This window comes from Syngnathoides biaculeatus, chromosome 8 (genome assembly GCF_019802595.1).
Source record: "Syngnathoides biaculeatus isolate LvHL_M chromosome 8, ASM1980259v1, whole genome shotgun sequence".
Lineage (NCBI taxonomy): Eukaryota > Metazoa > Chordata > Actinopteri > Syngnathiformes > Syngnathidae > Syngnathoides > Syngnathoides biaculeatus.
The window spans coordinates 19,750,014-19,772,902 of NC_084647.1; the positions used below are offsets into that span (position 1 = coordinate 19,750,014).

The window sequence follows — 22,889 nt, forward strand, 5'->3', positions numbered from 1 at the left end:
ATTCATTGACTGCACTCCTACATTTTGGCAACAGAGACTCTCCACACTGCTTTCTAGCCTCATATTGAATTATAAATATAGTGTATTGTAACACACAATAAATCGATCTCTACTGTTTGTATTTTTTTAATATATTTGTGCAGGTTGGCAGTGCTGCGGCTGCCATTGGTTGGCTCGCAGTCCCTTTATGGGTTAGATTTCTTGTCTAAAAATACATATACAAATGTTAAAATGCACTTACAGTATTTGAATATGCCATTTATGCGAGGTGACATATCTGAGCAGTAGGACAGCGCTCTACCACACTCCAGTTGCCACTGCCGTGTATTATCGCCATGGGTCAGTCGCAGGGCTACTTCTTCAGAAGCATTTCCACTGAAATCAAGGATGATGAAGCTCGAGTTCTGATGAGTACAACTGGGAGGCGTGATCAGTGCTGGCGACCATGATTATGAATCTCAAACAGGGAGCCGCATACGTTGGTGCAGTCGGGGCGTATGAGGCCCGGCCGGGTCAGGTGGCGTTAATCCCATACAGGTTGTGGCAAACTGAGGCCGGTTCACTGCCAGTGACTCCAAGGGATGGCAGATGAATTTCATTTTGTACTTCAGTGCATCCTGATGTCAAAGTTTCAAATTGAGATTCTGATTTTACACTACCAGCGACCTCTCACATTCCAGCACATAGACAACCCGCAGGTCACGATCATACCTACGGGCAATTTCGAGTCTCCAATGAATGCATGCTTTTAGGATGTGGGAGGAAGCCGGAGTGCCTCATGGGGAAAACCCACGCAGGCACAGGGAGAACATGCAAACTCCACACAGGCGTGGCCGGGATTTGAACCCCAGTCCTCAGAACTGTGAGGCCATTGTAAGATGCAAGAGTATGCGGCGAAAACCTACGCAGGAACGAGGAGAATGTGCGGAATGCAGAATTCAAACTCGGAACCTGTTGAATGAAAGACGCACGTGCTCACCGCAAATTTGGTCTTTAATTTTAAATTAACTAATTATTAATAATACTCATTCTAATTAAAGTACAGTATTAATTCACCTGACTTCCGTGTGTGGGTCCAGTTCCCAGTTGGCGATACACTAAATGCTTGTACATGTTTCCAGTTAGTACAGTCTGGTTTGTCATCGGCTCTCACGCCATGTGACCCTCAACAGGAATAGCGGTATGAAAATGAACGGGTTATCATTATCGCCTGCTTTGTGATTTATTAATTTTCTGGTGTTGTTTGGGGGGGGGGGGGCGTTTACGTTTTAGTTTGTATCCTGTGTACTTATTTATATTCATAAATGTGCTAATTATGGATTGGCTTATAAATACAATAGTATCACAAATAACTAAATAGTAGTACAGTAGTATCGCCAATACACGCAGAAAGTGGGCGGCTGATAAAAGCAAGCCAAGCATAAGGACGTGCCGACTCCGCCGCTTGATGCTTTTTCCTCATTCCACGTCGGCCACGTTCGTCTGCCGTCTGCCCTCCTTGGCACTCTTGCGAGCGTTCGCTGGTGATTTGCGCCAGCCTATTTTGAGACATAAGAAGTTCAATCGCAGCATCCCTGCGAGCGGATTGGCCGAGCGCGGCGAGCACATTTGCTTGCGGCTCCGTCGGCGCATCTCAGTCGGCTGGGAGGCGAGTAGACGAGGGGAGGGGGAAAGAGGTGAAGAAATAAACGCGAAGAAGACCCCTCGGCCAAAAAAAAAAAAAAAAAAAAAATTGTTCACGAACGGAGCGAAGCGACCGCTATCAGCGCGTTCTGGCGTTAACGCAGCACAGGGCGAGCCACGCTTCTGCTGTGTCGAGATGGACGACAGAGACACGAGGATTAGCTTGATTTTATAGCGAGCATCACTAATAATAATCATAATAAAGTATCCTTACCGTCCACAGCGAAGAGGCAGGAGGAGGCAAACTATGAACGAGGATGATTTCTGCTAAGAAAACTCCGGAGAAGAGTCGCTATCCTGTCCACTATCTGGTGTGGCACAACAAGCACCGGCAGCTGGAAAAAGAGCTGACAGCCGACGAGCAGGTGAGAGCAGCCTCGGAAAACACATCGAGTTCGGATTCTGCACATGCATCGCCGTAGTCTTGATTTGCGGCGTCTGTTGGGCGTGTTATGTGCACGCGCTAGGGCCGGTGGAGATTTGTAAGGTGGTGCCGGTGTCATCGCGGGGCACTACATTTAAGAGCTGCTCGATAATTGGAGGTCATTGTTGTGAGGATAGGGCACTTGTAACCATATTTTTCACTTCATTATGCTTTGCTCTTTTTCATCGTTTTTAGAATTAAAAAAAAAAAAAAAAATATATATATATATATATATATATATATATATATATATATATACACAGTATAGTCACCACATTGAACGTTGCATTTATTAGATTAAAACCTACCAAGCAGTTTTGTCATTCATACGAAGTTGTAAATTGAATCCTAAATGCAAATAACAGAGGGCTTTATTGATGGTCTGATGATGATGATGATGATGATGCAGCGTGCGTGCATGTTTGCAGCAACATTGCAGCCTCCTCAACTCCGAACCCGATCTTCATCTTTCCAGCAGTTGTGAGTGGGTGACACAAAGCAGACGCTGTAGCATGTGGGAGGACCACAGAGAAAATCACAAAATGTCAATATAGTCGGTTTTCTAAAGAGTGCAAGCCTCATGATTGAATAAAAAAGGTGTTTCCACTTGTTGTTTAGAATGGACCGCTTCAGTTTGACCTATAGGGGGACAAAAATGGATAAACTATAGCTGCGTGCGAGTGACTTACATTTAAAAGCACATATGTGAGTACAGCATCTTTTTTAAAAAATGCATTCAGTGTCATTATATAAGGGAGGCTCTGCAGGTTACATTTACATTGAGTGCATGCACGAGTCTCAAGGCACCACACTTGTACACGCGTTTACACACTTGCCTCCACATTCTGTACACCAGGAACCCACACAAAGACACGCAGCTTTCCATTCGAACTGAAATTCTCAGCAAAGTGCCCCAAAACCATCCCCATATCAAATTTCACCAATTGTAGATGTTAATCTATCAAAATCTGTGGCTATGGTACACATTTGCTGACACTGACCGGCCATACGTTATAACCACTTGCACAATCATCCATCCATCCATCCATCCATTTTCTTTGCCGCTTATCCTCACGAGGGTCGCGGGGAGTGCTGGAGTCTATCCCAGCTTTCAACGGGCAGGAGGCGGGGTACACCCTGAACTGGTTGCCAGCCTATCGCAAGGCACATGGAGACAAACAGCCGCACTCACAATCACACCTACGAGCAATTTAGAGTGTCCAATTCATGTTGCATGTTTTTGGGATGTGGGAGGAAACCGGAGTGCTCGAAGGAAACCCACGGAGACACAGTGTGAACATGCAATCCCCAGACAGGCGGGGCCGGGATCGAACCCGGGCCCTCAGAACTGTGAGGCCAATGCTTCACCAGCTGACCCACCGTGCCCCCAGTTCAGACAATCAAACAAACTGACTCTGTCACTGGGTGGGAACTGAACCCATCAGTGATTTACGATGTAAATCCATTTCGATTATTCTGAAGAAAACAACATTAATCTGCCCAGACATTCACGTTTCGCTAACGTTATTTTCTTGGGCTTAAATCAATGCATCGACTCAGTCAGAACATCCATCTGTTCATTTTGCATTGATCAATCAGTGTGTATCCTTTTTCAAATGGTTTCCAAAGCGTATGACAATCACTGAATAAATATACTGTAAACTCTCGCGAACAAAGACACGAGAGGGAAGCGCTGTTATGTGGAAGTAACTTGAACTTGTTGAAACCTGACCTGAAATGAGTACCTAAAAGAGCAACATTTCAATGTTGCATTTACCTTCAAATTCCCTCAATAAATGAACAAACACATTTTTTAGCTGCATTAGCGCGACCCGTACATGCTAGACTGTGAACAGCACTTCTGAATTCTTGTGGTTTTTAAGGGTGTAAATAAATGCAGATTGAGTTCCTGCTTTGCTTTCTGTCACATAAATCCAAAACTTTGCTCGTCACTAAATACTGTAATAGTTTTGCACATTGGACCTCAAAATATGATACACAGACTTTTAATCCAAGCTCCGGCTTCATATATTGCCAGTACGTGTGTACTTATCTACTGTAATTTTAACACCGGCCCTATATTAAACTTCGCTTTATAAATAATAGATACAGGCTAGGCGTGGCTTTTTTTTTTTGTAGCTGAAAAACAAATATTGCAAAGGATTTTGTCCTACTTTGCAAGTTGGAGTAATTCCGAACCTTTTTGGCTCGTCACAACTGTTTTGTGTTTACAGAAGTTTAAAAAAAAAAAAAAAAGCAAGTTTACAAAGAAACCAACACTGTGGCCACTGTGAAAAATAGAGGAGCATACATTATCTTCTAGGGCTGTATGTCTTGAATATGTGCAGGTTACTTTGGAATCTGAAGACTATCCAGGCATTGTGGAAAGGAGTCTGCTGCCCAGCGTCAGAAAACACCCACAAATGAATAAGAAACAAAAAAATCGGTCAATTGTGATGTGTCTTCCCTCATCCAAATCTCATTCGTTTGTGGAGTAAGACGGGTCAATTTTTTTGTCCTATATAAGTGCAGGGAGTCCTCAGTCTACAACTGAGACCTGTTCCCACAGTAGCAACTTAAATCAAATTTCGACTTAGGTCGGATTTCATCGTTAAAGTCAAAATTTGCGACGACCGCTGGGACTGCCTTAAAAATTCCCGTGACCCTCGTGAGGATAAGCGGCTAGGAAATGGATGGGTGTTGGTGCTTCATATAAAAAAAACTAAAATACATTAAAGAAAAAAAATACAAGATGCTTCACTTACTATTTTTAGGGAAGGGAGGCTGGGATGGTGAAGAATGAAGTCAGGCTGCGCTCAGCTATTGCTAAGTAAGCAAGTGCAGGGAGGCGTTGCTAGCGGAAATTCATACGCCGTGCTTTTTCCCTTACTGAACATGAGACTGATATTTAGCTTACGATGATTCGGATCCTCGATCCATAACGTAAGTCATCTTTCCATCTCGTCAACGATCGAAGAACGTTGCTTCGTGTTTTTTTTCATTCTTCACAAAAGATTGCTTCATGATCATTGTATCCCTCACAGGGACGAAACCCTTCATGTGGGCTAAAATACGGGATTTGTCCTTGAAAATAATTACCATGGTCATCCGACGGAAGCCCAAATCTTTATGTCCGTCATGTCCATCGGTGTTAATGCTTTCTCGTGTTTTTTTTTTTTTTTTTATGATTTTAAGCTTCGGTTCCAGGGTCCAAAAAAACAAAACAAAAAACAACCCAGCTTTCTTCTTTTTAGCTCTAATGTCTAAAAGGGGGCAAATAAACTTCTAGCTCACAAACACAGATGAGCCATATGCATGAGTGAAGCAGAAACACTAAGGTGCTGGGGCCATAATGGCGGACAAGACTCGGGTGTCGTAAAGTCAAAACGTTTTCGGTCGAGACCGTCTTAAACCGAGAACTCCCTGTACTCCTTTTTACTTGGTAATCAAGCACATTTTCTCGAGTGTCCCAATGTTATAGAATCTTTGTCGCGGTGGAGTTTTTCCATAGGTACCACAATATGAGGTAAAAAATGTGTCGTGTCGAAAGCGGCGCTAAAACAAACAAAAAAAATTAATCCTGACGGAAAATGGGCCATTTAAACACACACATTTGCACACACACACTCAGTTATTCTTTGTTCACGTCACATTCACTTGAGAAAAATCGTCTTGGATCGTAAATCTCAGTAGTCAACCTGCTAAATCATATGTCAGATGAGAGCGAGGTGTGATGAGGTAGGAAGAAAGCTAGGAAAGCAGAACAAAAAACTTCCCCTTCTCTGTTCCTCTCTTCCTTTTGTTCCTCTGCGAACATGTGATCTATAAATACTGCCTTTCAAGCGCGGTAAGAAGTATTTATTGACTGTAGCCACATTTCCAGGACAGTAAGTAGGACAATTCACATAGGCACAGTCCAATACAGTCGACTCGACTTATTTGTTTAGTTGAGGTTTTCGGCATTGATTGATTGCTGCGTATCTTTGCAAGCTAGCTGGATAAAATCCTAGAACGACAGTGTGTAGCGTAGCCAGTAAATTTAACCGCATTGATTCAAAGTTCAACCGGTGCGTTTAAATGCAAGGTGTACACTGTACTGTATATTACAATCTAATGCAATGCCATTTCCAATGTCTGATCACTTCGCGGTATTTACGACGAAGCACGTTATTTATGTGACAAATTGCTCCATCGACGGGCTCTAGCTACGAAAAAAAACGAGGATGTTATTAACGACAGACCTTGGAGATGCGTACCAAGGTGATGCGAGAGCGCAGCCCGATGTGAAGGATGCGGTGAGGAGAGAAAAGAAAGTTCTCGGAGATGAATCTTCAGTCGTGATCTCCTGTGTAAATAACAGAGTTGGCAGAAGCGGAGGAAAAGTAACAGCGGGCAACATTTAAAGAGTGAAGATGAGGAGGCTCAAATATGGCCAGAAGGAGAGAGGTGGCTTGATCCGGAGCAGAGACCGTCTAGCGTCAAAAGTACAGTAAAGACGAATGATTTATCTCGAGAGAAAGTCGACATTTTGGATCAGATTGTTTACTTTACAAACCTTGAATGTATGGAAAGTTGTTTTTTGGGGGGGGGCTTTCTCTCCAGGGTTGAGAGAGACTTCCTTCCGTTATCGACAATATGTTCCGTTAATTAACTCTTCTTAAGGGTCAAGTGTCATTCCTATAAACATTCTAAAATAGATATTGAAATGAAAAATACATATAACATTATTCACTTCAATGTCCATACGAAAAAATAAATATGAGCGGAGAGCGCATCATCCATGCGGAAAGTTGCGGAAGTGTCGTACGACATCCAAGTGGTCGCCATATTGGCTGCATCTACTGTCCATGACGTCGCCCCAGACATTCGCCATGGAAAACACGCTGTAGACCCTACTATGGGAGACGAACACGCCCCTTCTGACACGGAAGCTCTTTTCGAAGAAGAGAACATCTCACAACCGGGTCAAGTGTCCAGGGCAATATTACCCTATTGTTTCTAGCCATATTTAGATGATATGCGGATCACTTCTAACTAACAACAGACTCCCAGACAGTATGTATGAGCCAGCCCGGCCGAAGTCGTGCTCGTCCGCGAGGCACGACGCGGAAACCTTCGCCAGCGAGCCCGACGTGGAAGCCATCCGACGGGCTCATCGACACATTTAGCACCCCTGTCATACGTACGCGGATCTTTTGTTATGTTTTGAGAGACTTGTCGAAAACAAATCCCTCGAGAGAATTTTCATAGCGGGAGTTACAAATAGCCATAAACGTCAAAATCATGTTTTGTGGTGAATAAAATAGATGGGTCCATACTGACTGCCATTTTTTCATGAATAACATACTAAAAAATCATCCATTTCATGACACTTGACCTTTAAACATGTTGCATGTTTCGTGTGCAATAAATTGGTTTGCGTGCTAAACTGAAGCAAACGTCTACTTAATGGAAGCGGGGCTCAACCTGTGAGACGTTAATGCCAACCGGGCTTAAGATTCATCAGCTGACCGTAGAGAAAAGCGCCATTAATTATTGTTCAGATGTTGCCTGTGACCGGCCTCCCCTTTCCTCTTCTCCGACAGTCACCATCTTTCTTCCCCTATCGATCAACACCGCCCTCAGCCCTCTTACTTTCCTTGCTGTGATGAAACCCAAGGCTGAATTGCAGCCACAAAGGTGAAGCAGCTAAAGTTGGGGGTCAGATTTAGTTAAGTTGCAGAAAGCGTCGAACAAAAGGAGACAGAACAAGCCCGAGATTGAGCGAGAACGATAAAAGCAAAGAGACAAAAAGTTGAAACAAGATGTGGTAGATTTAAAAAAAAAAAAGATGCAAGTGAAAATCAAAGTGGGAGAGGTACTGTATACTATCATACATGTGGGATAAAACTTTGATTTCAGCACATATATACCTCCATCCTTCCATTTTCTGAGCCGCTGATCCTCACGAGGAGCCCATCCCAGCTGTCATCGGGCAGGCATATAAATTTTAGGGTGTAGCTGTCCTGCATTACACACTCTGCTGATTCTTTTTCACCTAGACTCTTTTGGCCATGTTGTGAGAAAAATGCAAATAAAAAAGTATATATATATATATATATTATATATATATATATATATATATATATATATATATATATATATACACAAACATATTTTACCCTGAGTTTGACTGAAATACTTTTACACTATGACACAATTCACAACATGATTACGAGATATGTTGCCACATAGACAAGGTAAACAGTTCATTCACTCACTGTGCCAAAAGTAGTATGCTTATGAAATACTATAACTGCAATCAAAAGCACATTTTGTTGAACCCTAGCTTCATATTACATACACCTTGATAGCCAGTCAGAGAAGTAGTAATACAACAAAATATGAATTACTGTTGTTGAACTGCAACTGGCCAGCACGGTGGGTCAGCTGGAAAGCGTTGGTCTCACAGTTCTGAGGTCCTGGGTTCAATCCCGGCCTTGCCTGTGTGGAGTTTGCATGTTCTCCCGGTGCCTGCGTGGATTTTCTCCGGGCACTCCGGTTTCCTCCCATACACATGCAACATGAATTGGACACTCTAAATTGCCCCTAGGTGTGATTGTGAGTGCGGCTGTATTTTGTCTCGATGTGCCCTGCGATTGGCTGGCAGCCAGTTCAGGGTGTACCACGGCTCCTGCCCGTTGACAGCTGGGATAGGCTCCATCACTCCTGCGACCCTTGTGAGGATAAGCGGCTAAGAAAATGGATGGATGGAGTACATCTGGAGGCTGAAAATATCACAAACAGTGTTCACTACAATTCAGGACAGTTCTACTTTCTTTCTGTAGCAATAAAGATTATATAATTAGTGTATGTACTGTGAGTTTGTTAAATGTTGGTTCATTGGTACGGCTAGACAACGGTGGTGGCAGTATCCCACTTGTCGTGTACCTTCAGATAAGCATCACTGACATTCCGATATCGTTGGATTATTTTGACAGGTCCATCATCTTTTTTTTTTTGGGAAGCATTTTCCTCTATTGTCGCATCCGCCTTGCATGCGGATTAGCGCTGACAGTGAATAAATTGCAGCAAAACATCAAAACGCAACATATTCTGAAATGTAGGTCAGCGTTTGTACTCGGAGGTTCAGCATATTTTGTTTTTAATTTCCGGCTCTCCAACCTGCAGCTCCCGATTACGTCTGAATCTCGGCTGGGATATTTCGTCACTTCCGTTCTTTGAGTTACTGTCCCGCCTTTGTTGCCCTTGCCCGTGTCGGCGGGATAAATCGGTGTTTTGTGGTGGTCGGTCAAGGATTTGTGTTGGCGAAAGTCAAACTCATTTTGGTCCTCTGCTTTCCGTCACTCCTCCCTGCTCCCATATGGGCCATGTGCAACATTTTGGGAAAATGACCTAGTGGGTATATGCACTTCCTTTTTTGTGTGTGAGTGAATGAAAGATTGATGTTGGCCTAAGTACCTGCCAAGCTGCATCGGGCCCCGAACGCAGTGAGTGGGAAGGGGGCCGCGTCGCGGTGTGAGAGAAGGAGCAGATGCCGTAGCTAGAAATGCGTATCAATAATGCAGTCTCGGCGCTCACCGCTGAGAGCGGAAGGAGGAGGGACGAGAAAAAATAAGAAGTAGAGAAGTACAACATTGGTGCGGTAGGAACTAATCAACCGTCACGGTGACAGTTATATTGGCGGCTTCCGTTTCACAATATGTATTACCGCAAAAATGAGTATCTCCTACACTGCAGGTGTCAAACTCAAGGCGCGGGGGTCATATCCGACCCGCTGCATGATTTTATTTGACCCGCGAAGGCAAATCATGTGCATTAACTTCCATGATTTTTGTTAAAATCTGCAACAAAATTTCCAATTTTCCTGTTATAAATGATAAAGTTGAGATATTGGTACCAAAATTGAAAAATAGTTGGAAAACTGATTACGCTTGATTTCTGATTCTATTCGTAAATTTCATGTGTAAATATGATGACGCGAAGGATTTTCATGGCGTCACATTCATAATGGCCCTCTGAGGGAATCCATCCATCTTCTTACCCGCTTATCCTCACAAGGGTCGCGGGGAGTGCTGGAGCCTATCCAGTTGTCAATGGGCAGGAGGCGGGCTACACCCTGAACTAGTTGCGAGCCAATCACAGAGCACATCGAGACAGACAGCCACACTTACAATCACATTTAGGGGTAATTCAGAGTGTACAATTAATGTTGCAGGTTTTTGGGATGTGGGAGGAAATTGGAGCTCCCGGAGGAAACTCACACAGGAACGGGGAGAACATGCAAACTCTACAGAGGGAAGGCTGGGATTGAACCCGGGACCTCAGAACTGTGACGGTAACGCTTTCCAACTGAACCATCGTGCCGCCCCTGAGGGAATCCAAAACTACAAAAGTTTGACACCTATCATACACAAATAATCAGCCTTTGTCACAAACCTCCAGAGCGGGCCTGGACACAAATCCAGGACTCCAAGACGAGGACATAATGTCAGGCGTAGTTTTATTCAAGCTGAGGTGGCACAGAAGCACTGTGACGAGGATAGCTGAGCACTGCACTATTTTCGGTGGTGGAGATTCCTACTGTCAGTGAATGCAACTCACAAACTCAGGGCACAAAGTACAACGAACTGGCAAATGCCAGTGACCAAAACTCCAACTTAAATACACAGTGACAGGTGTCCCCGCCCAGGAAAGTGGCCACGCCCCTCTTGGCCATGGTCCAGCCCGGCTCATGACAGCCTTTAATGTAGAGATCAGTTTATACAATATGTTGGTCACTTTTCAACCCCTACCCACGTCATATTGAGCGTGCATGTACCGTATTAGGCGCACCTTCAGTGAATGGCCCATTTTAAAACTTTTTTCATATATAAGGCGCATAGAATAGACGCTATAGTAGAGGCTGGAGGTACGTTTTGCATCCGTTAGATGGAGCTGCACTCAAGGGTCAATATTGATCCATATATAAGGCGCACCGAATTATAAGGCGCACGATGGCTTTTGAGAAAATTCAAGGATTTTAGGTGTACCTTATAATGCGGAAAATATGGTACATGTCCATGAAAAGATGTCCCGTACTGTATTGTGGCAAGCAGCGCAAATAAACGACAATGCAATGACCTTTCAAAATGAATAACATCTCATCTGAAGACCTCAGGACTGAGTTTTACTTTACCTTGCCAAACCTGCTCGGTCCAACAGATGATTAATGCAGGATTCATGTACAGTACAACCATTTGTGTTTCAGGAATCTGTTTAACACTGAAAATAAATTAATATGAAAACCAGTGTTAGCACGTGGAGAATTCGTAACTTTCATACGGAATATCTCGAGCCAAGTTTCGAAGCTCCAATCACAGGACCACGCGGCAGACGCGCTAACCAGTCATCCACCGCGCTGCCCTCGCCCTGTTTTCCATTACATAAAACCACTTTCTGTAATACACATATATTGCACTTGCAGTATCTGCCCCCGCCTTCCCACGTTTCTGTTTATCCTTTCCCAGCATCCACTCATTTTCGTCCCCCCTCGGGCTCCTCTCCAGCTCAGCCCTCGACCTCCCCTCTCTGGTATCCATAGTAATTGAAATGGAGTACGGCTATAAAATGGGCTTAAACTGGTAATCACCAACATTTAAAAAAAAGTGCTTGAAAAGGGAGGACATTGGATGACCAGTTGCCTGTGAGACGCTAAGTGCCTGATTTACTGCAAGTTTTGCTGGTGCAAGCTGATCTATTCTACTCCATGTGCTCACCCAGGATCACCAGCAAAATAAATACATTTGGCACGCGCAATGTGATTTATCGAACTGAAGTGCAGGTTTAAACCAGCGGTGCCGGCGTAGCGCTGGTAAAATGAGCGGAGGCAGGGAGGACGTTTCTCCTCGTGTAAAGATCTGTGAAATGCCAGAAACAAAAACCACAACAACAACAAAAATGCGATATTGGAGCTTTTCAAGCATCTCAGGGCTGACTTGAAGCGAGTCCAAGATGGAGTCACGCCACAGCACCTCTGAAAAACGTCTTTCAACCATCTGGACATCGGAGCTAGCCTCTCTCCCAAGGCAGTTTTGCGGCTTTGTCGTCTCGAGCTTTCAAGCAATTTTCCGCAAAATGGCCGCGTGCATCCACTTCCTTCGCACTCAGGATGAGTTAAATCAACCAACCCGTGACTTGTGCGTGGTTTCAGGCTTCCTCGGAATGATCAGAGCAATGGATTTATGTTGTCTTCTGTCTTCCACTATCACGTTCAATCTCAGTGTCGGTCATCAACGTGATACTTGGAGTGCCAAGTATTTTTTGAAGTGGTTCTTGGGTTACAAGGTTGGAGAACCACTGTTCTATGATTTACAAGATACAGTTTGTCCTGAACAATGCTTGCTGTGACTCGGATGGTTCGTCACTTTCAGGCAACCAGATGATGTCCGCAGTGTCCTTTGAGAGATGTGAAAAACACAAAGAAACATACAAACAAACAAAAAAAAAGACACAGGAAAATGGCCTCATTTGCATACGCCGCCGTTGTCGCACAGCGCACACGAGCAAAGCGACGCCTGTCTTGCATCGCAACGACGGTTCTTCTGCTTATTCCCCAGTCGGCGTCGGCACCCGAGGGATTCTCAGTTGTTGTTGTTCTTTCCTTCAGCTCACTTCTCAGCCCGCCTCATTCTCCACTTTGTGCCCCCCCCCCGTCCCCTACCCCCTGCCATCCTGTTTTCCATCACTCGCAGCAGCACGCCGTCCGCATGTGCTCCTTCCAGAGTCGACTGATCTCTCGCAGCATCTCGGCGGTGGCCTCTTAAGCGCAGAGCGAATATATCGTGAGCAAATTGATACGCTATCGAGTTATGTTAAACAAAGCATATGAACATCACTTTACCTGCTGCCAATCTGGCACAATATCAACGTCTTGCTGGCCTAATGTTCAACGTTTTGATCATTTATTTTCTGTTCTCAATTATGCCAGCCTTGACTGATAGTAGCAGAGCATTTCTCCTCCTCTCATTGCGCGTATATATTGCATCATAGCAATTAAAAGTACATTTACAAGCCGCTTTATTCATCTCACAACACAGCAGGCGTTTCATGAATTAATAATTCTACTCTAAAAGTTGCGATTGTCTGCTAACCGGTCCAGGGTGTACCCTGTAGCTCTTACTCAAAGTCAACTGGGACAGGCTGCGGCTCTCCCGGGACCCCCGAATAAGCGGCAGAAAATATTTTCAAGCAGATGGCGTTGGAATGTGATGTTCCTGAAACGGGCGAGGATAAAATCTGTTGGCGTCCTCGCAGCGTTTGGGGAATTGCCGGACGTCAGGTTCCAGATGAGCCGATGGGGGTCGCAAACACGTCCGAGAGAAACTGGGCCGACAAACCACCACAGCAATGATTTGTGTCGTACGCGGTTTGGCAGATGAACCCTGATGGAGTTGTCGCTTGGAAAGGTGAAAACTGAATGCAGAAGTACACACCGGATGTTTGCAACTCTGCAAACGTCAGACAAATACAACGTCTTGTCAGTTATACACGTACAACTGTTCACTTTGTAACGTACAGTACGGATTGGTTACTGTGCTGATTTACGAGTGGGGACATACTGAAGACATGATGCCAAGATGTCTGCTTTTTGCGTTTTCAGGTCTTCACGTGCTCGGCAGTTTAACCTTTCTTGGATTCTGCGTAGGAAGATAAATTCAACCCCGTTCAAAGATTTTACTCTCCAGCTAATCTTCGGGAAGTTGTTCTGACCGTCCGCCAACTCGTTAAATCTCCTCACAAAATGAAGACGCTCGCGCCTGTGCTTGTGCAAGCATAAGCAAGTGTGTTTTTCTTCAGTTGCCTTCTGTGAATCGAGGGAAAGTTAGCGGATCGGCTCTCCATCGAGCTTTACGAGCAGACTGGACGCTCAACAAGCGCCGTATGGCCAAAAGTATCGTGGAAGTACATAAAAAGGTGGAAATAGGAAGTTGTCCCCTCCTGTTGTGGGTTGGCTTTCATAACGCCCCAGTGAGGTTTTTTGTAGTTCTGTTCATCCAGAACAGGTTCGAGTTTTGGCTCACATTCTGGGTTGGAGTTTATCACAAAGGTGTTTTGATAAGCTCAGGGGTGAAGTTCCACATGAAAAATATATATATTTTTTAATCAACCTTGAGGGACCTTCTTTGAAAAATAAATCACATGAAATGGGGGTCTAGTTGAAATCCCGAGTCATTAACACACCCATTTAGTGAGCGTCAGTGCTTGTTAATGCGTGGTGCATACTGTAAATGCCACAATGGTCCAAATATTAAGAGCATACCAATTTATACTCATTTGTAGATTTTCTGAAAGAAAATAGTGCTCTTATAATGAGTCAGTGACAGAAATTGCATTTCGTCACGCTCTTGAATCATTATTCCCTCAAGCTCTGCTTGTGATATATTTATTACTGAGACATTTTTTTTAAACTCTGCTCAGTACCGAACGTGTCTTCTGTTGTAAATATAGATTTTGAAAGACCTCTTTAAACGCGGACATTTGCGAATGAAGGATGACATGAGCTGTTGACTGACATGCTAAATATGGCAACTCGACACTTTTTTTTTTGTTTTAAGAAAATTGAGTTGTAAATAAGATAAGTAAATAAGATGGCGCATCGTCATTAGTGTGCAGACGGTTCAATTATCCCCTGTCACCAGCTCCCTGTCCACCTCTCTCCTCGTTGATGTTTATTTTTATCTTTCCGGTACATTCTCTCCCACCTTCCGAGGCAGACGAGTATGCATTTATTCTAGATATAGTCTGATATAATCTCTCTGTTACTTATTTTTTTTTCTTCCTCCACCCAGACCGATTTAGAGTCTTTGGACCCCCGGGGTCGGACTCCTCTCCACCTGGCCGTCACACTGGGCCACCTGGACTGCGCCAGAGTTCTACTGCAGCATGGAGCTGACGTCAGCAAGGTGAACCGCAACGGCTGGACTGGTGAGTGTGCATGTTTTTAATTTATCTGCTTCAGGGACAGTAAAGAAAATAAGTAGTTGAACACCCTGCTATATTGCAAGTTCTCCCACTTGAAAATCATGGAGGGGTCTGAAATTTCCACCGTATGTGCATGTCCACTGTGAGAAAGACAATCCAAAAAGAAAAATCCAGAAATCACAATGTATGATTTTTTTAACAATTTATTTGTGTGATACAGCTGCAAATAAGTATTTGAAAACATGTCTATCAGCTAGAATTCTGACCCTCAAAGACCAGTTAGTCCGCCTTTGAAAGTCGACCTCCACTCCATGTATTATCCTGAATCAGATGCACCTGTGTGAGGTCCTTAGCTGCATAAAGACACCTGTCCACCCCGTGCAATCAGTAAGACTCAAACTTGTAACATGGCCAAGACCTAAGATAAGAGCTGTCCAAAGACACCAGAGACAAAATTGTACAACTCCACATGGCTGGAAAGGGCTACGGAGAAAGTGCCAAGCAGGCAGATTGGTGAAAAAAGGTCCACTGTTGGTGGAGCAATCACTGGAAAATGGAACAAGCTAAACCTCAATCGGAGTGGAGCCCCATGCAAGATACCACCCCGCGGGGTCTCAATGATCCTTTGAAAGGTGCGGAATCAGCACAGGACTACACGACAGGACTTGCTCAATGACCTGAAAAGAGCTGAGACCACCGTTTCCAAGGTGACTGTTGTTAATACACTAAGACGTCATGGTCTGAAATTCTGCATGGCACAGAAGATTCCCCTCCTTAAACCAGCACATGTCAAGGCCCGTCTTAAGTTTGTAAAATTGGTTGATACAGAGGAGTCATGGGAGAAAGTTTTGTGGTCAGATGAGACCAAAATGGAACTTGAAAACTTTTTTTTTTCCGACTAACTGTGTTTGGAGGAAGAAGAATGATGAGTTCCATCTCAAAAACACCATCCCTACTGTGAAGCATGGGCGTGGTTGCATCATGCTTTGGGGTGTTTTTCTGCACATGGGACATGACGACTGTAAAAAGGAGAGGATGACCACCGCCATGTATTGTGAGATTTTGGGGAACAACCTCTTTCCCTCAGTCAGAGCATTGAAGATGGGTCGTGGCTGGGTCTTTCAACATGACAATGACCCGGAGGACACAGCCAGGAAAACCAAGGAGTGGCTCCGTATGAAGCAGATCAAGGTTCTGGCGTGGCCTAGCCAGTCTCCAAACCTAAACCCAATAGAAAATCTTTGGAGGGAGCTGAAACTCTGTGTTTCTCAGCGACAGCCCTGAAACCTGTCTGATCTAGAGAAGATCTGTGTGGAGAAGTGGGCCAAAATCCCTCCTGCAGTGTGTGCAAACCTGGTGAACAACAACAGGAAACGTTTGACCTCTGTAATTGCAAACAAAGGCTACTGTACCAAATATTAACATTGTTTTTTCTCAGGTCTTCAAATACTTATTTGCAGCTCCGCTGAAAATTTCTGACACATGCATGATTTCTAAGTGGGAGAAATTGCAATATAGCAGAATGTTCAAATACTTATTTTCTTCACTGTATAATTGGAATATTGTTAATAATACTGGAACTGCAATATTATTTGGCCCTTTCTCCATGTCAAAAATGCGCTGAAATCTCAAGTGTTATTCCATCAACTATTCTTTTAGAGATTAATTTCTTTTAAAAGCACATGATCATCTAAAACCTTCCTTTAAAAGAAAATGCGGATGTGCTTCTCAGTAGCACGTAAAAGTAATTCATAATGCTTTTTTTTTATAGTGATGTTTTTCCAAACTTTGAATAAAGGAAAACCCCAATTTTACTAATATAATGAGTTTGCTCCAGAGGTGAGTTCTAAGAACGCATAGACAGTAAATCGGCTGCAGAGGATTTCGAGGACAGGATGTTCACCTTGTGCAAATCTCTCAGTTGGGTGTTGCTTACGCAGCCACGAAAAGTCATCGTCAATTCGAGTGAAGCCGCAGGGAATGCCACAAGTTGGCTCCGGTTGAAGAGGGTTGACTTGTGGGTTCTGCTGGGACCCGACCCGGTCAAGGTCTGGTGAACCTGGGATGGATCGCCTGGGAAAGAGTGAAAGATGTTGTCAGATCGAAAACACCAGCAAACAACAGCATACAGTATTTTGCGCCCATAATTTTAATCTCACTTTTCACCCTAATCACCCCATTTATGGCTGGAATATGTTTTGACCCTTAAATAGATTTTTAAAAAATCAATTCTAATCTGGTGAAAGGCGAGTTGAGGTTAATTGGTGGATGATGTCCACTAGTCAAAGCAAAACAAAGCATCGTTTAAGTCTTTGACGTCATTCATGTGCGGCTAATGTACTGACCCAGTTTCGGCCTGTGTGCCTTTGTCAAGACCCAATTTGGGGAATTTACCCTTTTATTGGCAATCATCAGCTCAAAACATGATCCATGAATGTGAGCAATTCATTTTATAATTTTTTTTAAAGTCATGACAATGAGTTCAGTTCATTGGCGCTTTTATGGGAGATTTTGTTTGCGTCTCTGTTACACTACTGTCTTTCTACCTATTAAGATTTGATTTTTCATTTGTAAATTGCTTTGAGTTAATGAAAAAAAACACAAATGTGCAAATCAGTGATCATTGGCAAATATTTTCTACATTAGACATCACTTTAACCTGTGGTTTTCAAAGGGGACATTGTCACATGATTAAGTAGACCAACTTGTGACAAAACATAATTGTTTCTCCATGATATGAGATGACGTGAGCATGATTTTACAGCTCATGCAAGATATTTTTTTCTATTAAAAAAATCACAACATATATATCATTTTTGTTCCTGCAGTCATTTTATAAACCTTGAAAATGTTTCTTACTGGCTCCCCAATGGGATTTTTCTGTTCTAATGCTCATGCGACATGCAGCAGAGAATTTAATTTTTTTCATCGGACTACCTGCTGTTATTTAACAGCTCTCTTTATGTAAGTTTTATTGTTATGATTCCCTTGCGGTAGCACAAAGCTGCAAGTAAATTAAGAGTATAAAACCTTTATTACTTAATTTCCATCACTGCATTCCTATTGATTTCTACCAACCTATCTATTTATCTATCTACACGTCCGTCCGTCTTTGTCAAAACTTTATTGTTATTCTTCGTCATTTAATTTTTTATTTCTGAATGAGATCAACAGGCAAATTTCATCCCATGACAGAGCGCAACTCCCATGATACTTTGTTGATTGTCTCTTTTGAGAGACTCTTCGGTATATTCGGTGGTTAAAAAGTGACATCGTCATCTTCTTTCCTCACTCAAAAATGTTGCTGAGTCTGCTTAGTGACTCGAGCCCGAAATGCAAAGTTAACGAAAGCTCCAGCTCTCGTAGCTAGGAAACGGAGAAGTTTTATTCGAGCAAGATGAGTAGCAAAGCGACGACTTGATGAATGGGGGTCAAAAATGGACAAAACTGGATTTTCCTTCGACCTACTTCGGTTTGTGGCTCCCGCCTTAAATTGCTCACATGCATCAATTTTTGATGAGGCCTGAGTGATTGGCTGGTTTTTGTCACTCTGTCTCTCATTTTCTCTCTCTCTGGCTCAGTTCTTCAGGAGGCAGTCAGTACTCGAGACCCGGAGCTGGTGCGCCTTGTGCTGCGTTACCGTGACTACCAGAGAACAGCCAAGAGACTGGCGGGCATCCCCGTCCTGCTGGAGCGACTGCGCCAAGTGGGATTTCACACAAGCAATCACGATTGATAAAAATTACAATCAAAATTACAAATGCGCATCAAAAGTGACGTTGTTGGATTTTTATTTGACATCTTTGGCTTCAGATGAAATGCGTGAATGAAACTCACTGATGCTTGTTCATCTGGATTTTCCCACATTGACTTTATTTTCGTCCATTTTCACATTTTGCTTTTTGAAGTGAATGATGTTTTGGGGGAGTCAGAAACCATTTGTTAAACTCCAAAACTGCTGCTCTATCTGTTTGGTCGTTACTCGTGGAGTCCCTCAGGAGTCAGTTTGGGTCCCACGCTTACTGTAAATATATATATATATATATATATATATATATATTTTTTTTTTTTTTGCTGATATGTCAAAAACGTTTTTCTCTATATTGATACATTTTTTCTTTATTTACATCATTAATATTATAGAGCTGTTTACATTCAAAATTGAGCAAGGATATTAAAAACAAACAGCACAATTCAAATTAGGATTAATATCAGGAAATATTCACTCTAAATTTCTGTGCAGAGACCAGATTTCTTTCTCTGCTCCGAACTCCCCGTTCATCTGCTCTTCTTTTGTCTGGCATCTTTCCGAGCTAGCTGTTCTTCTTTTTAACACAAAGCAGACGTGCAGATACAGTTTGTTTACAGTAAGGATTTCTTAAAGGGATGTTTTGGTCAGGCCTGACAATGGAGACGGGTTCAAATCTGAAATATTGTCTTGGGAAAGTTATTTAGGGTAGATTAGCTGCATTGCTTGCACAATGGCTGATGGTCAAAGGTGCTCAAATCACTTGCCTAGAAACAAGTTTTTGTCACGCTTACTCAGCTGATGTAATACAAATATTTAAAAAAATGCATTTGGATTCATGCGCAGTTGTTGTTTGTTTTCCCCCAGCAATCATTTTAGTGAAACAGTTGTTTCAGTGGGCGAGATCCAGAATTTGCATTCTGCCCCATTCAGGTTTTAGAATAGAAAGGTCTTCCAACTTTGTTTTGCAAATGGATTTTAGCTTGTTTGGTATTTCACCCATGACCCGTGTGAGGATAGGCAGCTCAGAAAATGGGTAGATGGATGCTTCTACATTTAGATTTCCATGAGTCCTAGATTTACAAAATGACATGAAAATGTCATCTTATCTTCTTATGCATAATTCTAAAGATTCCTGGCAACACCAAGCATAAACTGCAGCATTCTAATACATTTCTTACACTGGATATAGTTAAATTATTAAAAAGAAGTGGCAGCATGGTCGCTCAGCTGGTAAAGTTTTGGCCTCACAGTTTTGAGGTCCCAGGTTCGTTCCCGGCCCCGCCTGTGTGGAATTTGCATGTTCTCCTCTGTTTCCTCCGGGTTTCCTCTGCGCACTCTGGTTTCCTCCCACATCCTTAAAAAACATGCATTAATTGGAGACTCTAAATTGCCCCTAGGTGTGATTGAGTGTGGCGGTTTGTCCCGATGTGCCCTGCAATTGGCTGGCAACCAGTTTATGGTGTACCCCGCCTCCTGCCTGTTGACAGCTAGGATAGGCACTCCTGTGACCCTCGTGAGGATAAGCTGCTAAGAAAATGGATGGATAAAAAAAAGTTTGGAGCATTTTGATGGAATGTAAAAAAAAAAAAACAATGACAATCGCAAATCTTCACAACACACAAACACTGTCCGACAAGAAGACTTTCATTCATTCACTCACTCATTTATTCACAATGTAAAAATTCCCTTTCTAAACCCTAAATACGACCAAGGTGGGTCTCGTTTGTAGTGTAGTCTCAACTGAAGTTGCAATAAATACAGTACTTGCCATGCACTTTAGCCTGTTCCAATAAAGAAATAAATTTGAGTGTCCTGGTGCACATTTGGCTGCAGCTGGTGTGCGCACACAGGCAATCTTTAAATACTCGCTTAGCAGTTCCGGGCGGCTTCGCATTTGAGTGGTCGACACGAAACCCTCACGCTTATACGAGTGCACAAACGTCGCTCGGCATTCCTCCGCCGCTGCTCTCACGCACATCCTTCCCTGTCCATCTTGTGCTCTTCCTTTTCGCCCGCATCCTGCACAAAATACCCCAGTCACAACACCTTTGGCAGGCATTAGTTTCTTTTTGCAGGCACCATCTTTTTGGAATAATGGCCATCTTTAAAGCTGTTATCTGGCCAACTCTCCAGTCATCACTGTCGTTCTTTGTCTTCAACCAATGGTTGCACTTTGCTGCTCTCTGCAGGCCCAGGACTTCTATGTGGAGATGAAATGGGAGTTCACCAGCTGGGGTGAGTACACCGCTTTTCATTTTAATCACGTACACGGATCCACTCTATGTAGCTAATCTTCTCGGCCATTTGTATTCGTCCGTAGTGCCCCTGGTGTCTCGCATCTGCCCCAGCGACACCTACAGGGTTTGGAAGAGTGGTCAGTGTCTCCGCGTTGACACAACTCTCACCGGATTTGAGCAGATGACCTGGCAGAGAGGAAATCGGAGCTTCATTTTCAGGGGACAAGGTTAAAATGTTCAGTCGTATTTGCAATTGTGGGCTCTAAAAGGTGCTCCGTATCCCGTATGTCAGATCGACAATGGAGTTGCTAATAAGTCAGTGTGACAGATTTTAAACTAGGCTCGTGTTTTGACGCACATCAGCAAAGTTTCTTCAGCACTTTCTGATATTTGTCAACCACGGGATGTAAGTGCCAAAGGAAACAAATTCCCAAAGGAATGCAAGTGTGACAGAGTAGAGAGTATTTTCCCTCTACGTTCTTCTCTGTCTCTGTCTCGATTCGTCGGAATCACTTGACGACTCCTTGTACTCCTTCTCCTCCCCTGGCTCTGCAGTTCTCATTTTATATTTATCTTTGTTCCTTTTACATCGGAAATCATTTTTTCATATTCTGACCTGTCCCTAGACTCATCTTAGGCTCTGCAGAATGTTCTCCCTCCTCTTCTCTCCTCTCTTCTCCTCTTGCAGAACATGTTCCCCCCTGAAATGACGCGTCCCGTGTAGACTTGGAGTGATGCGTTGTTATCCTGTTTTGCACACTCAAGCAGGCCCTAAAACTTCCTCTGCATCCGCCTATCCCGATCTCGCTTCCCAGACTCCAACGCGGAGGTGATTGAGGTCGACCACGACAGGCAGCTGGTGTTCTGCGAGACCTTGTGCGTCTCGTCTCTCGCAGCGCTGTCGCCCGGCCGGGGGAAAGGCGGCGCCTGCGGCAGTACGGCGGCTGGTCTGGGCCTGCTGGGGGGGGCGCAGCCCAGCGATGAGCAGGTGGCGGCCCGGCTGTCTGCAGCTGTGGTGACCACTCAGCTGGACACTCGCAACATCGCCTTTGAGAGGTCAGCCGCAACGGAAAACATAACTTTTACTTCATACGATCATAATATAATATCTCTTGGGACTTGACAGTCAGATTTCAACATACTAGCAACTTACAGATATAATAAAGAAAATGGGGCGTCTTTGGCATTGCAGTCGTCTGCTGTTTAAATTTACAAATTAGTCAGATGTTGTATTAGTGCTAGATTTAGTGCTGACGTGATGCGATAACACTGGAAAAAAATACTTCATTTACTCACTACTTCTTGAAAGGGAACAGTTACCGACAACAAAATTACATCTGAAAGTGAAATAGGGTTAAAAGATGTGGAGTAAACTCAGGAACCTCCGAGTTGACTCAAACCTTCAAGTTTCAAAATTACAAGGCGAGTTCTAATGAAAAGGACGAGGTAATTAATTCATTTTTTCTCCCAAATCCCCACGTGACACTCAAGTAATATATTGCAGGCCACATTGGCTCTCACTGTCTTGAACTGTAATGCTTCATGACACTCATTTCTTTCCACAATATATTTGCCGCAGCTGGTATTTCAAAGTAATGTCTGCTGATTGCAGGAACAAGACCGGCATACTGGGCTGGAGGAGCGAGAAGACCGAGAGCGTCAACGGCTATGAAGCTAAGGTAGAGAGAGGACTGACAGGATGTCGACACTGCCCAGACCGGCCAGGGATGTTGGGATTTTCTCCCATCATACTTAAAACTCAGTCAACGTGGATATTTCACGTCTGAAGCCGTCAATGGCAGTGAACGTGTTTTAAACAAACGTTCTGTCC

The 22,889-nt window shown here is 43.6% G+C and overlaps 1 protein-coding gene across 3 annotated transcripts in view; it reads left to right on the top strand.

The window, feature by feature from the left end:
* ankrd13b (ankyrin repeat domain 13B) overlaps positions 1-22,889 on the top strand; it is a 35,738-nt gene that overhangs the window by 2,743 nt on the left and 10,106 nt on the right. For 2 of the 3 annotated variants that reach the window (XM_061828399.1, XM_061828401.1), the window contains exons 1-7: positions 1,584-2,048; positions 14,938-15,073; positions 18,652-18,776; positions 21,011-21,056; positions 21,142-21,285; positions 21,874-22,114; positions 22,671-22,737. In XM_061828399.1, the coding sequence (XP_061684383.1) occupies positions 1,941-2,048; positions 14,938-15,073; positions 18,652-18,776; positions 21,011-21,056; positions 21,142-21,285; positions 21,874-22,114; positions 22,671-22,737 (867 nt within the window). In that variant the 5' untranslated portion in view covers positions 1,584-1,940. Of the gene's footprint in view, positions 1-1,583; positions 2,049-14,937; positions 15,074-18,651; positions 18,777-21,010; positions 21,057-21,141; positions 21,286-21,873; positions 22,115-22,670; positions 22,738-22,889 lie in introns of those variants that run through there. The other variant, XM_061828400.1, reaches the window with a different exon arrangement.